Below are 20,240 nucleotides of genomic sequence, written 5' to 3'. Positions count from 1 at the left end.
TAAGGCCTTGGGAACCTGTGGCTTTTTTCTTTTTCATGTGTGGCACTAGGGATTGTGCAGGCTTGTACATACCTCATGCATGCAGGGCAAGAACCACCATTGGGCCACATCCCCAGTCCAGCATTACATTTTAAATAGGACTTGCTTTCTGAAAGACTACACAAAATCCCCTTGGAAACAGGATTTAATGCTTTTTAAAGGTTTTGTTTCCCCTGATCAAAGTGATTTTGTTCTTGTTTTGGCTCAGGGTCTCACCAGGCTGTTCTTGAACTTGCAGCTCTCCTGCCTCAGTCTCTTGGGTGCTGTGATGACAGGCTCTAATCAGATTTTGATTGCTTCAGAGCCATTTTGGTAGTTGCATTTTGTTAATCATTGACCATACATTTATAATGTCCCTTTTGTTGGCCAGAATTGTGTTACTGGGTCTTACTGTTTCACAGAGGAAGTAAGATTTTGGCCTTCTAGGATTTCCCAGCCAGGTAAGAAGGAGAGTGTTTTATGAAGAATGAGGAAGTTGGGCGTGGTGGTACAGGAAATTGCTGCAAGCTTGAGGATACACTGGGAGAGTGTGTCTCAAATAAAAAAGCAGAGAAATGCTTTTTTTTTTTTTGAGACAGGGTCTCCCTATAGCTGCAGCTAGCCTGGAACTCACTATGTAGACCAGGATGGCCTTGAACTCACAGAGATCTGTCTGCCTCTGCCTCCTGAGTGCTGGATTAAAGGCGTGTGCCACCATGCCCAGCTAGCAGAGAAATGCTTTAATCAGTGATAGAACACATGTAGAGTATATGAGCCCCTGGGTTTGGTTTCTAACACCCAAAAGAGAAACAAACAACAACAAAAAAATGGGATGGTGAGAAATGCAGAAATGGCTTTTATAAGGGTAAAGTAATTGGCAGTTTCCCACTGGGATTGCCGAGGAGGGCTCAGGTGGGAAGATGCTTAAGACCTCTAAGAAGGTCTTAGGTTTCTAACATTTCCACTTTGCAGAAAGGAAACCAGTAAGGTGGGTATTCAGGTGGGTTTAACTATTGGGAGACTTCAAAGTTTGTCTTTTTTTCTTTTCTTTTTAAAATTTTACTAATTACTGTGCATGTATGATGTATGTGACTGGTGCCATGCATTATATGACAGGTGCCCTGGATCTCATGAACACCCCCCCATGTGGAGTGACCTTTGTTTTAGGATAGTTGAATAGTTTTTGGATGCTGGGAAATGGGGTGTTTTACAAATTCTGATGATCACAGGGGAAAAGGGAAGGGGGGTAGTAGGCAGGGTGTTCTGAGCCTGGACCTAAATGCAGCTAGCTTATACATGGAACACTCTTGAAATAGAGAACTCAGGTGGGCCTGATAGGACAGGAGGGTGATCCCAGCTCCTTGGAGCAAGGCAGAAGGATTAAGAAGAGTTCAAGGCCTGGGGCTGGAGAGATGGCTCTGAGGTTATGAGCACTGGCTGCTCTTGTAGAGGACCCCAACACAACTCCAGTTTCCATGGGATCCAGTGTCTTCTTCTGGCCTCTGTGGGCACTGCACAACATGGGTACACTTACATACATGCAGGCAATACACATACATATATTAATAAATAAAATATTTTAAAAAATAATAAAAGGCAAGCCTTGGTAACTTAATGAGACCCTGTCTCCAAAGTAAGTAAGTAAGTAAAATAAAAGGAAGGACAGGAATGTAGCTCAGTGTCTTTTCGCTTAGCGTGCACAAAATCCTTGGTTCAGTCAGGCCCTAAATAGTGCAACAAGGGAAGAGCTCAGATGCATTTGAGTACAGAGCATTCTCTCCTAGCATAGCACAGTAAAGAGAAAGAACATGGCCCTCGGAGTCAGGTGCAGCTAGATTTGAAACCCAGCTGCCTCTCATGTGCCCTCAGGTAAATTACTAAGCTCTGAGCATCTCATAGGGTTATTATGAGAAGTATGACAGTTTCAAGTGTGTAGCATAGTACCAAACAAAGAGGGCACTTTGTCCTTTCCTCCTCATCTCTGAAAAGGGCTCTAGTTAAAAGCTAGACTTAAAGAACTTTCTGTGGTTTTCCTAGACATTGCTCAACTGTTGTACAGAATGATTTGTGACACTATTTGCTTTGATCCTGATAAAAGCTCATGAAGTAGATAGGGCAGGTATTACAGAGGAGAAAGTAGGGTCTCATTTCTTGAATTTTTGGGAGATCTGGACTATGAAAGGTGCTTTAGAATGATATGACAGGGCATCTACTGAAATAGCTCTTATAGATTTGAAGAAGCTGAGTTTAGATAATTTAACATTATTGTCAGGAAGAATTGGAACCAGTTATTTTATTACTTGCTATTTTGAAAGTCAGCAGGTAGACAAATATGTCATCAAATATACTTCAACAGAACTACTAGTATAACACAGAACAGTAAACATCGAATTTCCAAAAACTGGTCACTTAGATTGGTATTATTAAAAGTTTAGGACAGACCTAGTGGTGTTGGTCTGTAGTCCTGCCTGGAAGGCAGGAAGATGGCAAGTTCAAGGCCTGCCTCGGCTGTTAGGAGTTTTAGGCCATCTTAGACAACTTCGTTTAAGAAGGCTGTGGAAGAGCTCAGTGGTAGAATGCTTGCCTAACATTCTGGGGCCCTGGATTCAATCTCAGTAGTGCCAAACAAAATAAAACAACCAGATTCTTTGATAAACTAAAAATCGTACAATTCCAGATAGTCCTGTGGATTTTGTTTGGAGTAAAATTGCTGGATTTAGTAATTGTAAAAGAGTATTAGGTGGAGGAAACCGGAGCTAAGGAAATAGCCACAGCTAGCATAGCCAGAGAGAAATGAGTGACTTAGGTGAGGTGTCTCAGATAGAGACCAGGAACAAGATGACAGGACATAGGCCCACATTTTTCAGGAATTTATTATGAAAAGCACCTTTGTGTGATAGGTTCTGGAATTAGTATCATCTAGTCTAGGTTCCCATCCTTACATCATGGTACAATTAGAATTTTTACTGGGTGGGTGGTACACATGGATCAGGAACTCAAGGTCAGCCTCAGCTGTTCAACAAATTCAAGGCCAGTCTGGGCTACATGAGATCCTGCTTCAAAAAGCCAGTCCCAGGTAGTGGTGCATGCCTATAATCCCAGAATTTGGAATGAAAGCAGGAGGATCAGGAGTTCAAGGCCAGAAAAAGTACTGTAGTAGTTTGAATGCCTTGATCATGGTGTTTAATCACAGCAACAGAAGAATAATTAATACAAGCACTGTTATTTTGTTATAAACTATATTCGTATGTTTTAGGAATACTTAATTTCAAAATATTTTAGATACACAGAAAAAAGTTAAATATTGCAGATTAAGTGATTCATGTATCTACTGTTCAGATTTTTTTCTTTCCTTCTTTCTTTTTCTTTTTTTCTTCCTTTTTTCTTTTGGTCTGTTTGAGGCAGGGTCTCCCTGTACCCCGGCTGGCTTGGAACTCACTACGTAGACCAGGCTGGCCTTGAACTCAACCAAGGTCCTCCTGCTTCTACCTCCTGAGTGCTAGCTTACCATGCCTGGCTTACTACCCAGATTTAACAGAAATTATTCTGTCATGTTTGCCCCAGATATTTCTTTTTTTTTTTTTTTTGAGACAAGGTCTCACTGTAGCCCAAGCATTTCTGGAACTCATTATGTAGCCTACTAGGCACATACATGGTGCATATATATACGTGTGTGTGTGTGTGTGTGTGTGTGTGTAAGCAAAATGTGCACATACATAAAAAATAAAAATTTTTAAAAATAATATATATAAAGTAGGGGCTGGAGAAATGGTTCAGTGATTAAGAGTACTTGCTGCTCTTACAGAGGACCCAAGTTCCATTACTAGCACTCACATGGCACCCCACAATTGCCTGTAAATCCAGTTCCAAGGGATCTAACACCTTTTCTGACCTTTTTGGGCACCTGCACATACATGGTACACAGACATACGTGCAGGTAAAACACTTGTACACTTAAAATCTTCAAATGTCTGTCTTGTTTTGTATTATAGCTTCTCCCTTGATTTCCAAAGGACCTGGAAGCAAGCATGACTGAGTTCTGGCTAATATCTGCTCCTGGGGAGAAGACCTGTCAGCAAACATGGGAGAAACTACATGCTGCGACTACCAAGAGCAATAATCTTGCTGTCACTTCCAAGTTCAACATTCCCGACTTGAAGGTGAAGCTGCACTTGCCAAAGACTGTATGAGTTGGTTCTTAGGGGCCAGATGAGGGTTCTCTTTCTTGTAGAAATGAGGTTTCCAGGTCCCTTTAGAAGAAAACTCACTGTCTCCAGCTGGGATGTGGTCTAGAATGGATCTTGTTCTTTGAGATGTTGAAGTAAACCACCATCCTGTTCTTGTTAGTCTTGTGTTTTTCTAAATTGTGAGAAATCTTAGGAAAATATGTATTGTATTCACAAAATGGGATTTTTCAGAAGTGAAAAATCTTAGTATATGTTTTTAAACATTACAGCAATTTTTCTGTTATTAAATTTATGTGGTTTTTTTCTTGGCTTTTTAATTGAATTTTTGTGAATTTCATACATTATATTTGGTCCTATTTGGATTGTCTCCCTATTTACACCCCCTCCTTTTTACTCCCAACCCAATTTCATGTACTGTTTGTGTGTGTGTGTGTGTGTGTGTGTGTGTGTGTGTCTGTCTGTCTTGTGTATTAAGGTCTATGGAGTCAAATGTGTGTCCTCAAATGCCCTTCAGTGTGGGTCCATCCAGTGAACATAAATGAGACACTCTCCCCCTCCCAGCAGCCATTAGTTGCTAGTCATTCCTCAGGTAGGGTTGAGGTTTCTTACCCTCTTTCCCATGTCTGTGTTGGGATTTTGTCTGGCTTGAGGCTACATGGGACTTGTGCATGCTGTCACCATTGCTCTGGAAAACTTTATTTCCTTGTGGTCATCCACCACCTCTGGCTCTCAGAATCTTTCTGTTCCCTTTTCTGAAATGATCCCTGAGCCCTGGAAGGCAGAAGTTTGATATGTGTGTCCTATTTAGGCAGTCTGCAGCCTCTTATTCTCAGCACATTGGCCAGTTGTAGGTCTCTGTGTTAATCGCCATCTGCTGCATGAGGAAGCTTCTCTGATGAGAGTTGAGAGATGCATTAATCATTCTGTGGGTCTGGGAAAGCGTCTAAATTCATATTGTTACCATAGCACTACATAGGCATACTTAACAAATCTAACCTCATGATTTCATCCAGTTAATGTACTTAACATTTAGTAAAGATGGGTAATCTGGGAGCTGTAATAAGAAACAGGCTGCCAATAATCACTTAACTGAACTTTTGTAAAAACGGGATTTTTTTTCTAACACATGATCATTGGCACACAATTTTCTAGATAAATTCAGCAGCAGACCCTGTGATATACATCCATGGACCTGCCTTAAGGCCCATGTTGTAAAGCAGGACTTCATATTACCCATGGTAACTGAGCCTGCTTAAAGCAAGCACAGGCCTGCTTAATAAGTGATGTCTCCACATTCGAAGTGGTACTTGTAAGCATGAATTAGAGAATTAACTTGTAAATGTAAATGCATTTAAATGTTTGCCAAACATCTTTTTTGTTACAGTTTGTGAAGTAAAATGTGGAGAATACAAGATTTGTAGATCCTTCAAATAAAGATACATTATCTAGTTTTAAAATAAAGGGCGGTAGGGTGGGAGCCAAGAGTAGTAGTGCCTGCCTGTTATCTCAGCACTGAGAAAGCAGGGGCAGAAGGATCAGGAATTCAAGACTTGACTGTACATGTGAAGTTTGACATCAGCCTAGGATAGATGTGTATGTGTGACCCTGTCTCAAAAAACCACAACAAGTACAGTGAAAAAAAGGAGGGGAGGGTTGGCCAGGGAGTCAGAGTGGTAATGCACATCTGTACTTCCAGCATTAGGGAGGCAGAGAAAGGAGGAATGGGGGTCAAGGCTAGTTTGGGGTACATGACTAAGACCTGTTGAAACAAAAATGATCCCCTCAAAACAGAAGATCTGAAAGTGATGAAAGCTAAATAATAAGGTGACTTTCCCTTCCAGGTTGGCACGTTGGATGTCTTGGTTGGTCTGTCGGATGAACTTGCTAAACTGGATGCGTTTGTAGAAGGGTAATGTACTTGAATACACGGGATTGAGCAAAATGAGGTGTTTTTACTAGGCTGTGTGGAGATGGTTTACTATTCCGTGTATACTCTGTACTTGTTGAATGATTTTTAAAAATGATGACTTTTTCACAAATCAGTATTTTGTATATATTTGTATGCATCTCTGTGTATGTGGGGTGGTGTGCACGTGTGTTCATGTTGGGTTCATGTTGGTGCACATGTGTGTTCATGATAGTCTGGAGCCATCCACAAGCCATCCTTGTTTTTGTTTGTGTTTGTGGTTTTTAATGTTGAGACAAAGTCTCTTGCAAGTTAGCTAGGCCAGCTGGCCAGCAAGACTTAGGGAACTTCCTGTCTCTGCCTTCCCAGCACTGGGTTTACAAGTGTGCCACCATACCTGGATTTTTACATGGATCCTAGGGATTGAGTTCCAGTCCTCATGGTTGTGCAACCAGCACTTTCTGACTATCTCCCTAGCCCTGTAAATCAATTTTATGAAGGCACATTTTGTATCTAATTTTGAAATAGTATCTCATGGAACTCCAGCAGACTGTGAACTCAATACGAAGCTGAGAATGACCTTGAATTCCTGATCCTCCTTGCCTTAACCTCTGGAGTGCTGGCATTACAGGCACCACACCTGGCCAGTTCATGTATTGATTTATTTATAAATTACATTTGTGTGTTGTGTGTGTGTGTGTGTGTGTGAGAGAGAGAGAGAGAGAGAGAGAGAGAGAGAGAGAGAGAGAGAATTTGGGGGAAGTCAGTTTTCTCTTTCCGCCATATAGGTTCCAGGGTTCAAACTAGGGCTTGACAGCAAACACCCTTGTGCTGAGCCGTCTCACTGGCTTCAGTTCACTTACTTGTCTATCTAAATGGACACTTATTTTTAACACATTCACAGAGATTTGCAGTCATCTCCACAATTTTAGAAAACCTCTCAAACAATTCTTTCCTTTTAGTTACTTCCTGTTCTGTCACCATCACCCACTAGCTCACTTTCTGTTATGTGAATTACCTATTGTGAATGTTTCGTATACATGGAATATAATAGTCATTTATGACCAGCCTTTTGACTTAACAGTGTTTTCAAATTTGCCCTTGCTATAGCGTGTGTCAACATCCTTCTTTTTTCCTTTTGTTCTGAGATGGTCTCATGCTAGAGCCCAGACTGGCTTCAAATTTATGAGCCTCATCCTTCAACCTTTTTGAGTGCTGGGCTTACAAACATTTACCACCATGCCCACTCATTTCTTCTTTCTGGCAGTCATCAAACACTCCATTATGATTCATGTTTTATTGATCTGTCAACTGATGGGCATTTGTTTTTACTTTTCAGGTTTATGAATAGGTTTTTATATGCTTGTAATTTCATTTCTATTGATTATGTACCCGGGAATGAAATTGTTGGATTACTTGGTTCTATTGTGAAGAATCTTTGTTTTGCAAGTAGTTGTACCATTTCATATTTTCACTATTAGTGCTTTGTGTTTTTGATGTTTGAGACAGGGTCTCACTTTGTAGCCCAGGCTGGCCTTGACGTTACAGCAGTCCTACTTCAATCTCCCAAGTGCTAGGATTATTGGTGTATGTCACTATTCCCAGCTGCCATCAGTGTTCTTACAATATAATTTCTCACCCTTCAGACATGGAAGTGACTTTTTTAATCTTAAAATATTTATTTTTATTTTATGTGTATGAGGCCTGTGTATGTAACTGCACCTGTGTGTGCAATGCCTGTAAAAGGCAGAAGAGATCCTTTGGAACTGGAGTTATGGACGGTTGTTAGCCATCATGTGTGTGCTGGGAACCGAACTCTACTCCTCTGCAAGAGTTGCCAGTGCTTTTAACTACTGAGCCATCTTTCCAGCTCCCTTTTTTTTTTTAAAAAAAAAAAAAGATAGGGTCTTGCTATGTAGCTGAGGATGACCTTGAACCCCTAACCCTCCTGCCTCTACTTCCCAAATGCTAGGATTGCAGGCATATGTCGGCATGATGAGTCTATTTTCTTTCTTGGTTGATAAACACATTATATGTAGTCTTCGTAAAACCCTACAGTTTTGCAGTTGATTTTTGCATATAACAAATCTTGGTCCGCTTTATTTTTTTTAATATTTTATTTATTATTTTCATTTTATGTGTATGCGTGTATTGCCTGCATGTTGGTAAGGGCACCCGTGTTGTGAAATGGCTGTGGAGGACAGAAGAGGCTGTTGGATCCCCTGGAACTGGAGTTACAGACAGTTGTTAGCTGCCATGTGGGTGCTGGGATTCAAACCCGGGTCTTCTGCAAGAACAGCCAGTGTTCTTAACCGCTGAGCCATCTCTCCAGCCCCCATTTTATTTTTTAAAATGTTTAATAGAATAGGATTCTTCTAAATAATATAACATGTCCTGGTATAGCATTCATCATGTAGCATGGAAGTGGTATTGATGATGTTTTTTTAAACTCCTTAGGGTGGTCAAGAAAGTAGCTCAATACATGGCTGATGTATTGGAGGACAGTAAAGATAAAGTTCAGGAGAATCTGTTGGCCAATGGAGGTAAGCTTTTCTTTCATGAGTTCATAATTGTTAACATATAAAATGAATGGCTTAGGTACATAAACAAAAAAGGAAGCAAAAATCCATGGATTAGGATGCTACATCCTTAAAAGAAACATGAAAATATTATTGGTGCTATTACTGGTTACATCCTGCCTCCTAGAACATAATTTCATGTAAGATAATGTAACATAATATATAATGTCATTTATGTGAGGCATGTGCTTTACCACTGAGCCATACCTCCAGCCCTTATAATGTAGTTTATGATACAATGTCAAATCTTCTACAAAAGCAGTGTTTTACCATAGCTCTTTTTGGAACTTAACTTGCTAGCGTAGAGTTATAAATCATTTCCAAGTTATACGCCTCACCATTATTCCAGTTACTGCCTACATTTTTTTTTCCAGTCTTTTCTTCTTAATAGTCCCCAACTACTAAAACCTTAAAGTTATTTTATTGCATAGTAATGCCTCTCTACCCTCAAACTGGATTATTGCTTTTCTTAGTATCCATAAAATAAAGCACTCATGTGATGTGTTTGCAATTATAAGCTAATATTTACATAGGGTTTGTTCTGTGTAATGATGCCTTTATAAAGAAGACTTAACTTCATTATTCTCAGGTTCACTTTGTTTTATTGTTTTCCTGTGAAATCTCACTTTAGCCACTTGGTTTATCTTGAATTAGACCTGTCTTTACTAGTCATAATAATAGGGAGTAACCCTTTTTATTCATTCTAACCATATTGCCATCAATAATATCACTGTTTTTAAAATCCAGTGTTCTATGGCTAGAGAGATGGCTTAGCAGTTAAAAGTATATACTGTGCTTACAGAGAACCTGAATTTGGTTCTCAGTATCCACATCAGGCAACTCACAACCACCTGTAGCTTTAGCTCCAGAGAGCTCAGTGCCCTTTTCTGACCTCTGCAGGCACCGTTCTCAAGTGTACCCCCCCCCCATATACAATTAAAAACTAAAATATGGACTGGAGAGGTGACTCAGTAGTTAAGAGCACTGGTTGCTGTTGCAGAAAACATGGGTTCAATTCCTAGCACCCACATGGTAGCTAACAACCATCTGCAACTCTGGTTCCAGAGGATCTGATGCCCTTTTCTAACATCCACAGGCATTTCATGACATGGGTGTACTTATATACATGCAGTCAGTACACTCATACACATAAAATAATAATAAATAGAAAACAATAGAAAGAAAAAAATGCTATTACTTCTCTTCAGTAATTAATTTATTCCCTTATTTCAGTTGACTTGGTTACTTATATAACAAGGTTCCAGTGGGATATGGCTAAGTATCCAATCAAGCAGTCTCTGAAAAATATTTCTGAGATAATTGCCAAGGTAAGACAAAAATCAAGGCAGGTGGGACACTGATTTATAGTGAATTTGTTTATTTTATGATTTAGCTATGAAATCATATGATTTAGCTGGTCTTTACCTCTGCTTTCCAAGTGCTAGGATTACAGGTGTGCTCTACTACACCCAACCCTTTTTAGGTTTTTGACAAACAACCTACTCTTTTTCTTTTTTTTTTGACTGCTTACTCTTTTTTTTTTTTTTTAAATATGTACGCATGTAGGTAAGTGTACCCATGTCGTGCAATGCCTGCGAAGGTCAGAAGAGGCTGTCGGATCCCCTGGGACTGGAGTTAAGGACAGTTGTTGGCTGCCATGTGGGTGCTGGGATTCGAACCTGGGTCTTCTGCAAGAACAACCAGTGCTCTTAACCGCTGAGCCATCTCTCCAGCCCCAGACAGCTTACTCTTATGTCACAGATACACATAGAAACTGAAGATATTCCTACTACCGTTTTAGCTATTAAAAGATGTTATAGAATTTAATATATGTGGAGGTTATCTAAGTTGTGCAGTTTACTCACTTAAGGTGCTAACTTAACTTCTGCATCCACAGTGTTTCAATAGAAAACTTTCAAATTCTGCAACTGTTGTTTATATGAATATTAAGGAAAACTATTGGTCATGTGAGTAGGAGATTGAAATCTAGTAAAAATTTGAGAATTGCCCAAATAGATGGGAACAGTAACTTGGTACATATGTGGACAATACTTGTTCAAACATTGACTTCGTGGTTTCTCTGACCTTTTCTGGCCATTTTGTTGATTCTCTGCCCCTAAATGCACGTACCTGCAAATACCCATGTACCACAGGGTTTTATGTACAACTCTCAGGGAGCATGTGTACCCTAAAGCCCATCTAAAGTCCATAAGCTTACCAAGTTAAGAGATCCTTTCTATTGAAGTCTTTGAGCTTGAGAGAAAACTTAAAAGAATCCTTTTTTGTTTTGAAGCAGGGCCTCTGTGCAGCACAGGCTGGCTTGGCACTTGCAGTGACTGCAGTCATCCTCCTGCTCCAGCCCCTCCTGAGTGAAGGGATTACAAGCATGAGCCTCCATACCTCACTTCAGTGTAAACATTTTAACAGAAACAGTATGAGGCTTATAGACAAAACCTATTGATTGATCACCAGTATGCTTAATAACGTGGATGGAGCAAAAGAATTGTTTAAATTACTTGACACACTTTGCTTGGCTGTGTGACTTCAGTTGTAGAGTGAGTGCTATAGTTAAATGGATAGACTCTTAGAAATTGTAACTGAACTCACTGTATAATTTAAAGAAAATGTGTAGTTAGATAATAGAATTTGTTTGTATTATAACCAAGTTTTATTTTCTTGGGATTCTTATCAAGGCTTTAATCATTGGTTTCTTACTGTAGATAAGGGAACAGGTTCTGAGGGCTCAAGTGACTGTCCCAGTCCTACACAGCTGCTGTTGGCAGAGCTGTCACAGCTAGTTCTTTAGATGTTAGACATTCTTTATATTTTCTCCCTACACAGTTACTGTTGTTTTATGATCCTCTTTGGAAAAGTAAGCTTTTGTAACATAAAGTAATTTTTTTTTTTTGTCTTTTTGAAGCAGGGTCTCCCTGTAGCCCCAGCTGTCCTGGAACTCACTTTGTAGACCAGGCTGGCCTTGAACTCACAGAGATCGCCTGCCTCTGCCTCCCAAGTGCTGGGACTACAGGCATGCGCCACCACGCCCGGCTATAAAATTATGTTTCACTGAGAAAATGTTTTGTATAACACTGGAATTTGTTACAGTAAAAACTATGTAATTTAGAAGTCTTTCAGCTTTATGAACTGAACCTTTTGATTAGTAATCTTCAGACCTAGTAATGTAGGATTTAGGTTTAAGAAGCAGTGTGGTACAGGGCATGACCCAGGAGGCAGAGGTAGAGGCAGGCATGTCTCCATAAGATTGAGGCCGACCTGGTCTATATAGTGGGTGCCAGGCCAGCTGGGGCTATAAGGAGACCCTGTCTCAAAAAAAAGAGAAAAGGAAAAAAAGAAGCACCGTGGTAGTAGTTATAGTATAGGGACTAAAACAGTACAAAAGATACCTGATGAAGTTGATTATTTTTTTGGTCTTTTTGAGACAGGGTCTCCCTGTAGCCCCAGCCATCCCGGAACTCATTGTATAGACCAGGCTGGCCTTGAACTCACAGAGATCCACCTGCCTCTGCCTCCCAAGTGCTGGGACTACAGGCGTGCGCTACTATGCCCGCTTTAAATGATCTTTTAAAGTTGTGCTTTTAAAATATTCCAGGACAGCTGGGGCTATAGGGAGACCCTGTCTCAAAAAGGCCAAAACAAATAAATAAATAATATAAAATTCAAATATGCTTAAATCAGATACTAATGATGTTTTTTGTAGATGTTAATGTTCATCTATTTTAACTGTTTTGGTAGAGACAGTCTTAGAAAAACATTTTCTTCTTTTTTGAAGGGAGTAACTCAGATTGATAATGACCTGAAATCACGAGCATCTGCATACAATAATCTGAAAGGGAATCTTCAGAATTTGGAACGAAAAAATGCGTAAGCATAGCCTTTAAATGCTAAGCACAGGGAATGCTTTAGCGTGCATTGTGTGAGATACTGTTGGTGCTTAGTTCCAGTTTATGCTGTTTCTATAATCAGTTGATTTGTTTTTAATTTCATGAAGAAAGTTCATTAAGTTTACAGAATTCAAACAAGTCATAATAGATGTGAGGCTGGTCTATTTCTATACTTTTTCATGACTAGTACTTGTCACCTGGATTCTGGTTTGTTCCTTTATCCATTTGATAGTTCACTGAAAAATTGTGTAACATGAATTAACTCAAGCCATAGTATTATAACAGGTTTCTGTATAATAGTCCTTTCTTGCTGTAATGAGTATTTTTTTTATTTTTTTTTTAATTTTATGCATATGAGTATATTGCCTGCATGTATGTGAGTGCACCTGTGTCGTGCAATGCCGTGGAGCTCTCAGAAGAAGGCTTCGGATTCCCCTGGAATTAAGAGTTAAGGATGGTTCATAGCCACCATGTGGGTGCTGGGAATCTAACCTGGATCCTCTGCAAGAGTAGTCAGTGCTCTTAACCGCTGAGACATCTCTCCAGCCTTGTAATGAGTATTTTTACTTTCTCTGTGCCCAGGTTCATGTATTAAGTTTAGTAGGAAGGACACCTTTGTTTGTTGATCTTGTAGTATTATTATTACTGTGTCATTCTGAGCTGTTGTGTTCTGGTTTTGGACTAGAACCCAGTAAAGAACAGTTTTATTTTGTTTTTGCTTTGGGTGTTTTGGACAGTGAATATTTGAGTGTGGTATATATGTATGTGTGGTATATGCACATGTATGTGAGAGTGTTTGTGCCTGTGTGCGTGTGTGGAGGCCAGAAGAAGGCGTCAAGTCTCCTCCTCCTCCGTCACTCTGCTTTTGTTGCTTTGAGGAAAGGTCGCTTGTTGAACATCAAGCTTGCTGGGCTGGCAGCCAGCAAGCCTCAGTGATCTTTATCTTGCACCGGGGTTTCAGGCTTGTCATGTTGGAACTGGGATCCAAACTCAGGTCCTTATGATTGTGCAACAAGCACTCTTAAACCACTGAACCATCTTTCCAGCCCCCAAGTGTAGTTCTAAATACATTCAAGTTGTACCTGCATAGACCTGGGGAAAGTTGAATGGAGACTATACATGGACAAGACATTTTCTTTTTTATGCTGGGTGTGGTGGCACACACCTTTAATCCCAGCACTTGGGAAGCAGAGGCAGGCGGATCTCTGTGAGTTCAAGGCCAGCCTGGTCTACATATTGAGTGCCAGGACAGCTGGGGCTACAGGGAGACCCTGTCTCAAAAAGACCAAAAAAAAATTTTATTTTTATTTTTTGTGTGTATTGCCTACATGTATGTAAGTGTACCATCTGAGGTCGGAAGAGAGCGTCAGATTCCCCTGGAACTGGAGTTAAAGACTATTTGTAGCCACCATGTGGGTGCTCTTAACCTCTGAGCCATCTCTCCAGTCCTCAGATGGACAAGACATTTTCATTACTGGAAGAACAAATGAAGACTGATTTGAAAGTTGATTATTGTGTTAAGTAATCAAAATTGCCTGGTATCAAATGATATTTAGGGAAGGGAGTAAAACCAGAGGTTATGCTTAGATGACATAAATTTGTAATTACAGTGAAATAGCCTCTGATATTGAATGAACAGACTTTCCCAGTCAGAATTTGTAATCAAGAGAAGGGCTGAGTTTCTAATAATTAAAACAAACACAAAGACATGAGAAGCAAGTTTTGATGGACATTGACACTTCTTTGGTTGCAGGGTGGTACATATTTGGTTCACTGTTGACTTTAAGGGAACAAAATTGTTACCTGAGATGACTCCGTCTCTGAAATGTACATGTAACCATGTGATTAGCCTGCGTTTCTGTACCTGTGTGAACAGAAGCATGTAATTATCCACCAAATGATTTTTTTCTCTTACTCTTTAGGGGAAGTTTGCTAACTCGAAGTCTAGCAGAAATTGTGAAGAAGGATGACTTCGTTCTTGATTCAGAGTATCTCGTCACGTTACTCGTGGTAGTTCCTAAGTATGTCTCTTACAGAGGGGTTTGTAAAATAGGGGAAAAAATGTTATCTGTTAATGTAATTTTAAAGTTTTCTGTAAAACTCAAGTATAAGATGAATACAACATTTGCTTGTGTGGCACTTAGTTTATAACTGGGAAATGGGATTGGCAGACTTGGATCATTAAGAAATAGTTTTTTTGTTTTGTTTTGTTTTGAGGCATTCTCACTATGTGGCACTGACTAGCTGGGAATTTGCTGTGTAGGCCAGCCTGGCCTCAAACTCACAGAGATCCCTCTGCCTCCTGAATGCTGAGATTAAAGATGTGTGCGCCATTGGGGGCTGGAGAGATGGCTCAGCAGTTAAGAACACTGGCTGTTCTTGCAGAAGACCTGGGTTTGAATTCCAGAGTCCACATGGTAGCTAGCAACTGTCTGTAACTCCAGTTCCTGGGGATCCAACAGCCTCTTCTGTCCACCATGGGCATTGCATGATATGGGTGCACTTACCTACACGCAGGCAATACACACATACACATAAAATAAAAATAATAAATTAAAAAAAAAATTTTAAGATGTGTGCACCACGCCCAGCTAAATTATTAAAAATTTAAAAATACCTATTTTATATTTTTCAGAATCCAAAGGGCATTAGATTTGTTTTCTGAAAAATATTTATGATCAGTTGAGGTGAACTTAGACCTTGTAAGAGTGAAGTGTATGTTAGGGCAGGAGTGCTAACTTTTTTTTTCTTTTAAAGGGCTAGGTAGTATTTTGGGCTTTGCCAGCTGTACCATATCAGCTTTGCTGTTAGAGCTGAAGCAGCCACAGGAGATAAGCAAACAAAAAGATGTGACTTTGCTACAATAAGATTTCATTTTCCAAAACAAATGGGCAGAGTTGGCTGAGCCTTGGATTTGATGGCCCTTTGAAATCTCCTTTTGATTAGGTCTTCTGAATTAATATTTGATTTTATGTTTAGTTTTGGAGAGTCATGGGAAAATTAGAATTGTGTGTGTTTGTGATATTGTTAATAGTTCCATGCCCTACACTGAGATCTAACTATTGGCATCTTTGGGAGAATCTAAATTGAGATGAAGACCTGGCTTTTTCTGACCATTATTGTATGAAGTCTGCCTTCTTTGCTCAGCATTTTATTTTATTGTTTTATTTCTATTTTTTGAAACAGGGTCTCACTGTGCAGGGTCCACTGGGTGGCCTGGAACACACTCTATATAGACCAAGCTGGCCTCAAACTCACAGAGATCTGCCTGCCTTTGCCTCCAACGATTGCTGGGATTAAAGGCATGCATATTTATCTGGTTAGTGGATGGAGAAGAGTAGAGAACAATGTTTCTAGAGAAGGAAAGGGAAAACACCTAGGTGGAACTTGGTTTTCCAGTGTTACCTGATTGAAACATTTCCTCCTTACTGAACTGAGGCTGGAGGATGTAAGCTTTGGGCTTTTCTCTGCATGTAGAGAAAGGCTTGGCTCTGAAAGTTTTTGTTTGCTTGGTTTTGGTTTTGGGTTTCCTTTAAAGTAGGGCTGTTGTTGATCTGCCTCTAGTCCAGACTGACCTGGAGCTTGAGATCCTCCTGTCTTTATTTCCTAAGTACTGGGATTACAGGCGTGTGCCACTGTGCTTAGCTTTTAATGTTTTATTTTGTGTTTTAGTTATATAACCCTTTCCTATAATATCAGCACATTATTTATAAGAAATTTCTTTGTAATAACATTTGCCCATGTATTTGTTGTATTCAATTTTTACTTAAAATTTGTTTTTAGAAAATTTCAGTTTTCTTTTTTAAAAAATATTTTATTATTTTTATTTTATGTATGAGTGTATTGCCTGCATGTATGTGAGTACACCTGTGTCATGAATGTCACAGAGGTCAGAAGAGGGCTTTGGATTCCCCTTGGACTGGAGTTAAGGACGGTTCGTAGCCACCATGTGGGTGCTGGAAATTGAACCCAGGTCCTTTGCAAGAGCAGTCAGTGCTCTTAACTGCTGAGCTATCTATCCAGCCCCATAGAAAATTTCAGTTTTCTGTACCTTAAGATAGAAACATAGGATCCTCATAGGTCACTTTACATGATGAATTATTCTGTATCCTTGGTTACAAACATTGACATGTTTTATTTTAAACACATACATAATTGTCTTTGCCTACACCTTCCAGAAGCCAGTGACCCCTCCAGAAGGCTGTTGCACAATGTTACAAGGCAGCAGCATTTACTCTCACTTAGTTTCCTCATAGCTCTGTGTGCTATCCTCTGCTTTCTGTAAATAGAGTTTTATTCAGCCCTTCATTAATGGCCAGTGAATGATACTGATTTCATGTGGCCTTTTCTGTTTTTTTAAATGAGGCATAATATTTATAACCATGCACTTAAAAAGTAAGGTAGAATCTGTACTATGCTTTGCTGCCCTTCCAAACTTGGCTCTAGGATCTTTTGCAACAGTTACCGGCTGTGAGGGTGCTAGTCTGTACTTCTGCTTCACGCGTGCATGCATGCATGATTTTCAGTGGGAGACTTGGATTTTTGGTTGCATATATTTGATATATTTTAGTGTAGCCACATTTCCTGTTTGTCCTGCAATATTTTTCTCTTCTTGGACATGCAGGAAACCTAGACTAGTTTTTCCTTTCCAGTGCTTATTATGTCTTTTCTGCAGGTTAAACCACAACGACTGGATCAAGCAGTATGAAACGTTAGCTGAAATGGTGGTTCCGAGGTCTAGCAAGTAAGTAGCAGTCTAGGAACAACGGTTTATTTCCTAGAATTCTTATAGTTTGGATGTGGGATTATTAATTTCTTTGCTGAATTTCTTTCCTTTGCAGAAAAATCTATAATTTTATAGCCATCGTTTTTACCACATAACTAAGTTGTATTAACTACTTATCATCATTTTAGACCAGGGACTCCCACAGTCTGTTTATAGACAGAGAAGTTGGAGGCAGTGAGAGGAAGTTGTTTGCCTGTAGTCTCACATCTCACTAATGACAGGACCCGGGGTGGGACTTTTTATGCTGCACTGTGCGACTGATTCTTCATTTTTCCTTGCAAAGCAAGCACATTTGGTAGCTACTGAAGTGCTGTGCTGGCCTCCAACTGCTCTGTGTTACTTTTGACTATAGATTTACAAAGCCAAATCTGTATTTTCTTAGAAAGCAACAAAATGCCTACTTTTTACTAAGCATTTTTAAATATGGGTTTAATATAGATTGTCTATTCTGTGAAGCAATTTGGGCAGCTAATTTTCTCATAGGTGAGGAATTAGATGCTTAAGTGGTTGCCTGAGGCCTGTGGCTCTTCAGTGTCCAGTGGCAGCTTGGGACCAGAACTGCAGTCTTTTAACTCCAGGTCCTTTACTCTTTCACCTTACCCATATCATCTGCCCCTGTATTCTGCCACTGCCACACAAGATGTTTTTAAAGAGAATATTAAGTACAATATATGTGCACCCAAAGAATTCTTTTGTATATAATGCCTCAGGAGGAGATAGCCACATTAATAAGGTATATAGTGAGAAGGTGGACTTGGTAAGGTCAGGTCCATGGAATAGTTTCCTTTCCAGTTCACTGTGTCATATGGGGGAGGTAGCCTAGTATAATGGAAAAGTCCTGGACCAGGGATCTCAGATCTATTGCTGGTTCTGCTACCAACTTGCTGTGTGGCCTGGGTAAGTCTCTTAACCTCTCTGGGCCTCATTTTCTTGAGCAAATGACAAATTATAGAGTTAATGTCTTGATAGAACATATAAAACACCAGGTATTATCATTGGAACTGGACAGATGTTAGCCTTTGGGGAGCTAAATCACAAGCCTGTGCTCTTTGTAAATCTCCCCCCCCACCACCGTTTAAGGTAATACTTCTCATTCACATCAACCCTTCAACATGGTAAAACAAAGAGTATGGTTGTGTCTTGACACACATTCTCATTTGGGCTGTTGATCCTAACAGCTGACACCTTCTCTGTAGAGCATTTAGCTTCAGAGGTGATTTTGTATCCAAGAAGCAGGTTCCAGGAGAGTAAGGACTCCATGTGCAGTGTCCTCTAGTAGTAGACATATGCAAGCCAGGTTTCGGGGCGGAGTACGGGTGCTGTGTAGGCCAGTTAGTAGGCCCAAATTTTACTTTGCAAAGAAGACTTAATAATACCATTTCAGAGATTTAGATCTTTTGTACATCACTTTAGTAGTTTAAAGGAAGAATAGTTAAATGCAGGCCATATACTAATGACCTTTGGAGTCCCCAGCTCTGCCTCCCTCAGTGCAAACATCTGTTCCAACCTATTTCTCAGTTCAAAGTACATTTGTAATCATTTACTCAGAAGCATGGCTCTTTAAATGTCTTTATAGAGAACATAGAGCTAGATCTGGTAGCTCTAGGAAGAGCTTGGATAGTTTATGTGAGGCAGATAGGCTTTGGGATCACTGGTCTTTCACCTCAACTGTTCAGGAAAGCTCTATGACTTGATGTAGACTGTTTTTTGCTTGTAGCTAACATTTTTCTTTTGTGTGTGGTGCTGGGGATCAAACCCAGGGCATCACACATGCCAAGTAGTCTATTCTGAAAAATAAATACCTCAGCCTAGTAGCTAACATTTTTGAATAATTACTATGAAGCAGTCAGTGTTTCAACCTCTTTACATAAATTAAGTCAGTAACACTTCATAGTTTTTGCTTGATTTGTTTTTCCTGCCTCTATCTCCCAAGTGCTGGGATTATAGATTCTACAAGGCCAACCTTGGTATATTTTGTTGTTTTAAATGTTTTGTTCTGCCGGGTGTGGTGGCTCATGCCTTTGGTTCCAGCACTCGGGAGGCAGAGGCAGGCAGATTTCTGTGATTTTGAGGCCAGCCTGATCTATGTAGTGATTTCCAGACCAGCTGGGGCTAGTGGGAGACCCTGTCTCAAAAAGACCCCCCCCCCCAAAAAAAAAGTTTTTTTCTTTTGGGCAAGATTTTATTAAATGTGTTTTTTTGTTCTTTTCTCTTTTTTTGAGACAGAGTGTCACTAGATAGCTATGGCTGGCCTGGAACTCACTGTATAGACCAGGCTGGCCTCAAGCTCACAGAGATCCACCTGCCTTTGCCTCCCAAGTGCTGAGATTAAAGGTGTATGTCACCATGCATAACTTTCTTGTTGGCGGGGGGGGGGGCTTGTAATTTTGAAATGGGGTCTCCCTGTAGCCCCAGCTGGCCTGGAACTCACTATGTAGACCAGGATAGGCTTGAACTTACAGGTATCTACCTGCCTCTACCTCCTGAGTGTTGATATTAAGGGAGTGTGCCGCCATGCTTAGCGTTTCCCCCCAAGTGTGCGGGTTAAAGGGGGTTGTCCACCCGCCTTACCTTTTTTTTTGCGGGGGGGGGGGCTTGTAATTTTGAAATGGGGTCTCCCTGTAGCCCCAGCTGGCCTGGAACTCACTATGTAGACCAGGATAGGCTTGAACTTACAGGTATCTACCTGCCTCTACCTCCTGAGTGTTGATATTAAGGGAGTGTGCCGCCATGCTTAGCCTTTCTTTTTTTTTTTTTTTTTTTTTTTTTTTTTTTTTTTTTTTTTTTTAAAAACAAAAAAAAAAAAAAAAAAAAAAAAAAAAAAAAAAAAAAAAAAAAAAAAAAAACGGATTATAAGTGAGG

General features: G+C 40.0%; 1 protein-coding gene across 1 annotated transcript in view; it reads left to right on the top strand.

Annotated features, from left to right (window-relative positions):
• Positions 1–20,240, top strand: part of Atp6v1c1 (ATPase H+ transporting V1 subunit C1) — a gene marked incomplete in the record, with an annotated part of 52,660 nt that overhangs the window by 11,257 nt on the left and 21,163 nt on the right. Inside the window, 7 exon segments of the mRNA XM_008851551.3 lie at positions 4,011–4,178; positions 6,047–6,114; positions 8,569–8,654; positions 9,924–10,018; positions 12,481–12,572; positions 14,515–14,613; positions 17,268–17,336. Of these exon segments, the coding sequence (XP_008849773.1) occupies positions 4,047–4,178; positions 6,047–6,114; positions 8,569–8,654; positions 9,924–10,018; positions 12,481–12,572; positions 14,515–14,613; positions 17,268–17,336 (641 nt within the window).

This window comes from Nannospalax galili, unplaced genomic scaffold (genome assembly GCF_000622305.1).
Source record: "Nannospalax galili isolate Female #2095 unplaced genomic scaffold, S.galili_v1.0 scaffold284, whole genome shotgun sequence".
Taxonomy (NCBI): Eukaryota; Metazoa; Chordata; class Mammalia; order Rodentia; family Spalacidae; genus Nannospalax; species Nannospalax galili.
Note: the sequence above shows the minus strand (reverse complement) of the source record. Positions and strands in the feature narration are given on the sequence as shown.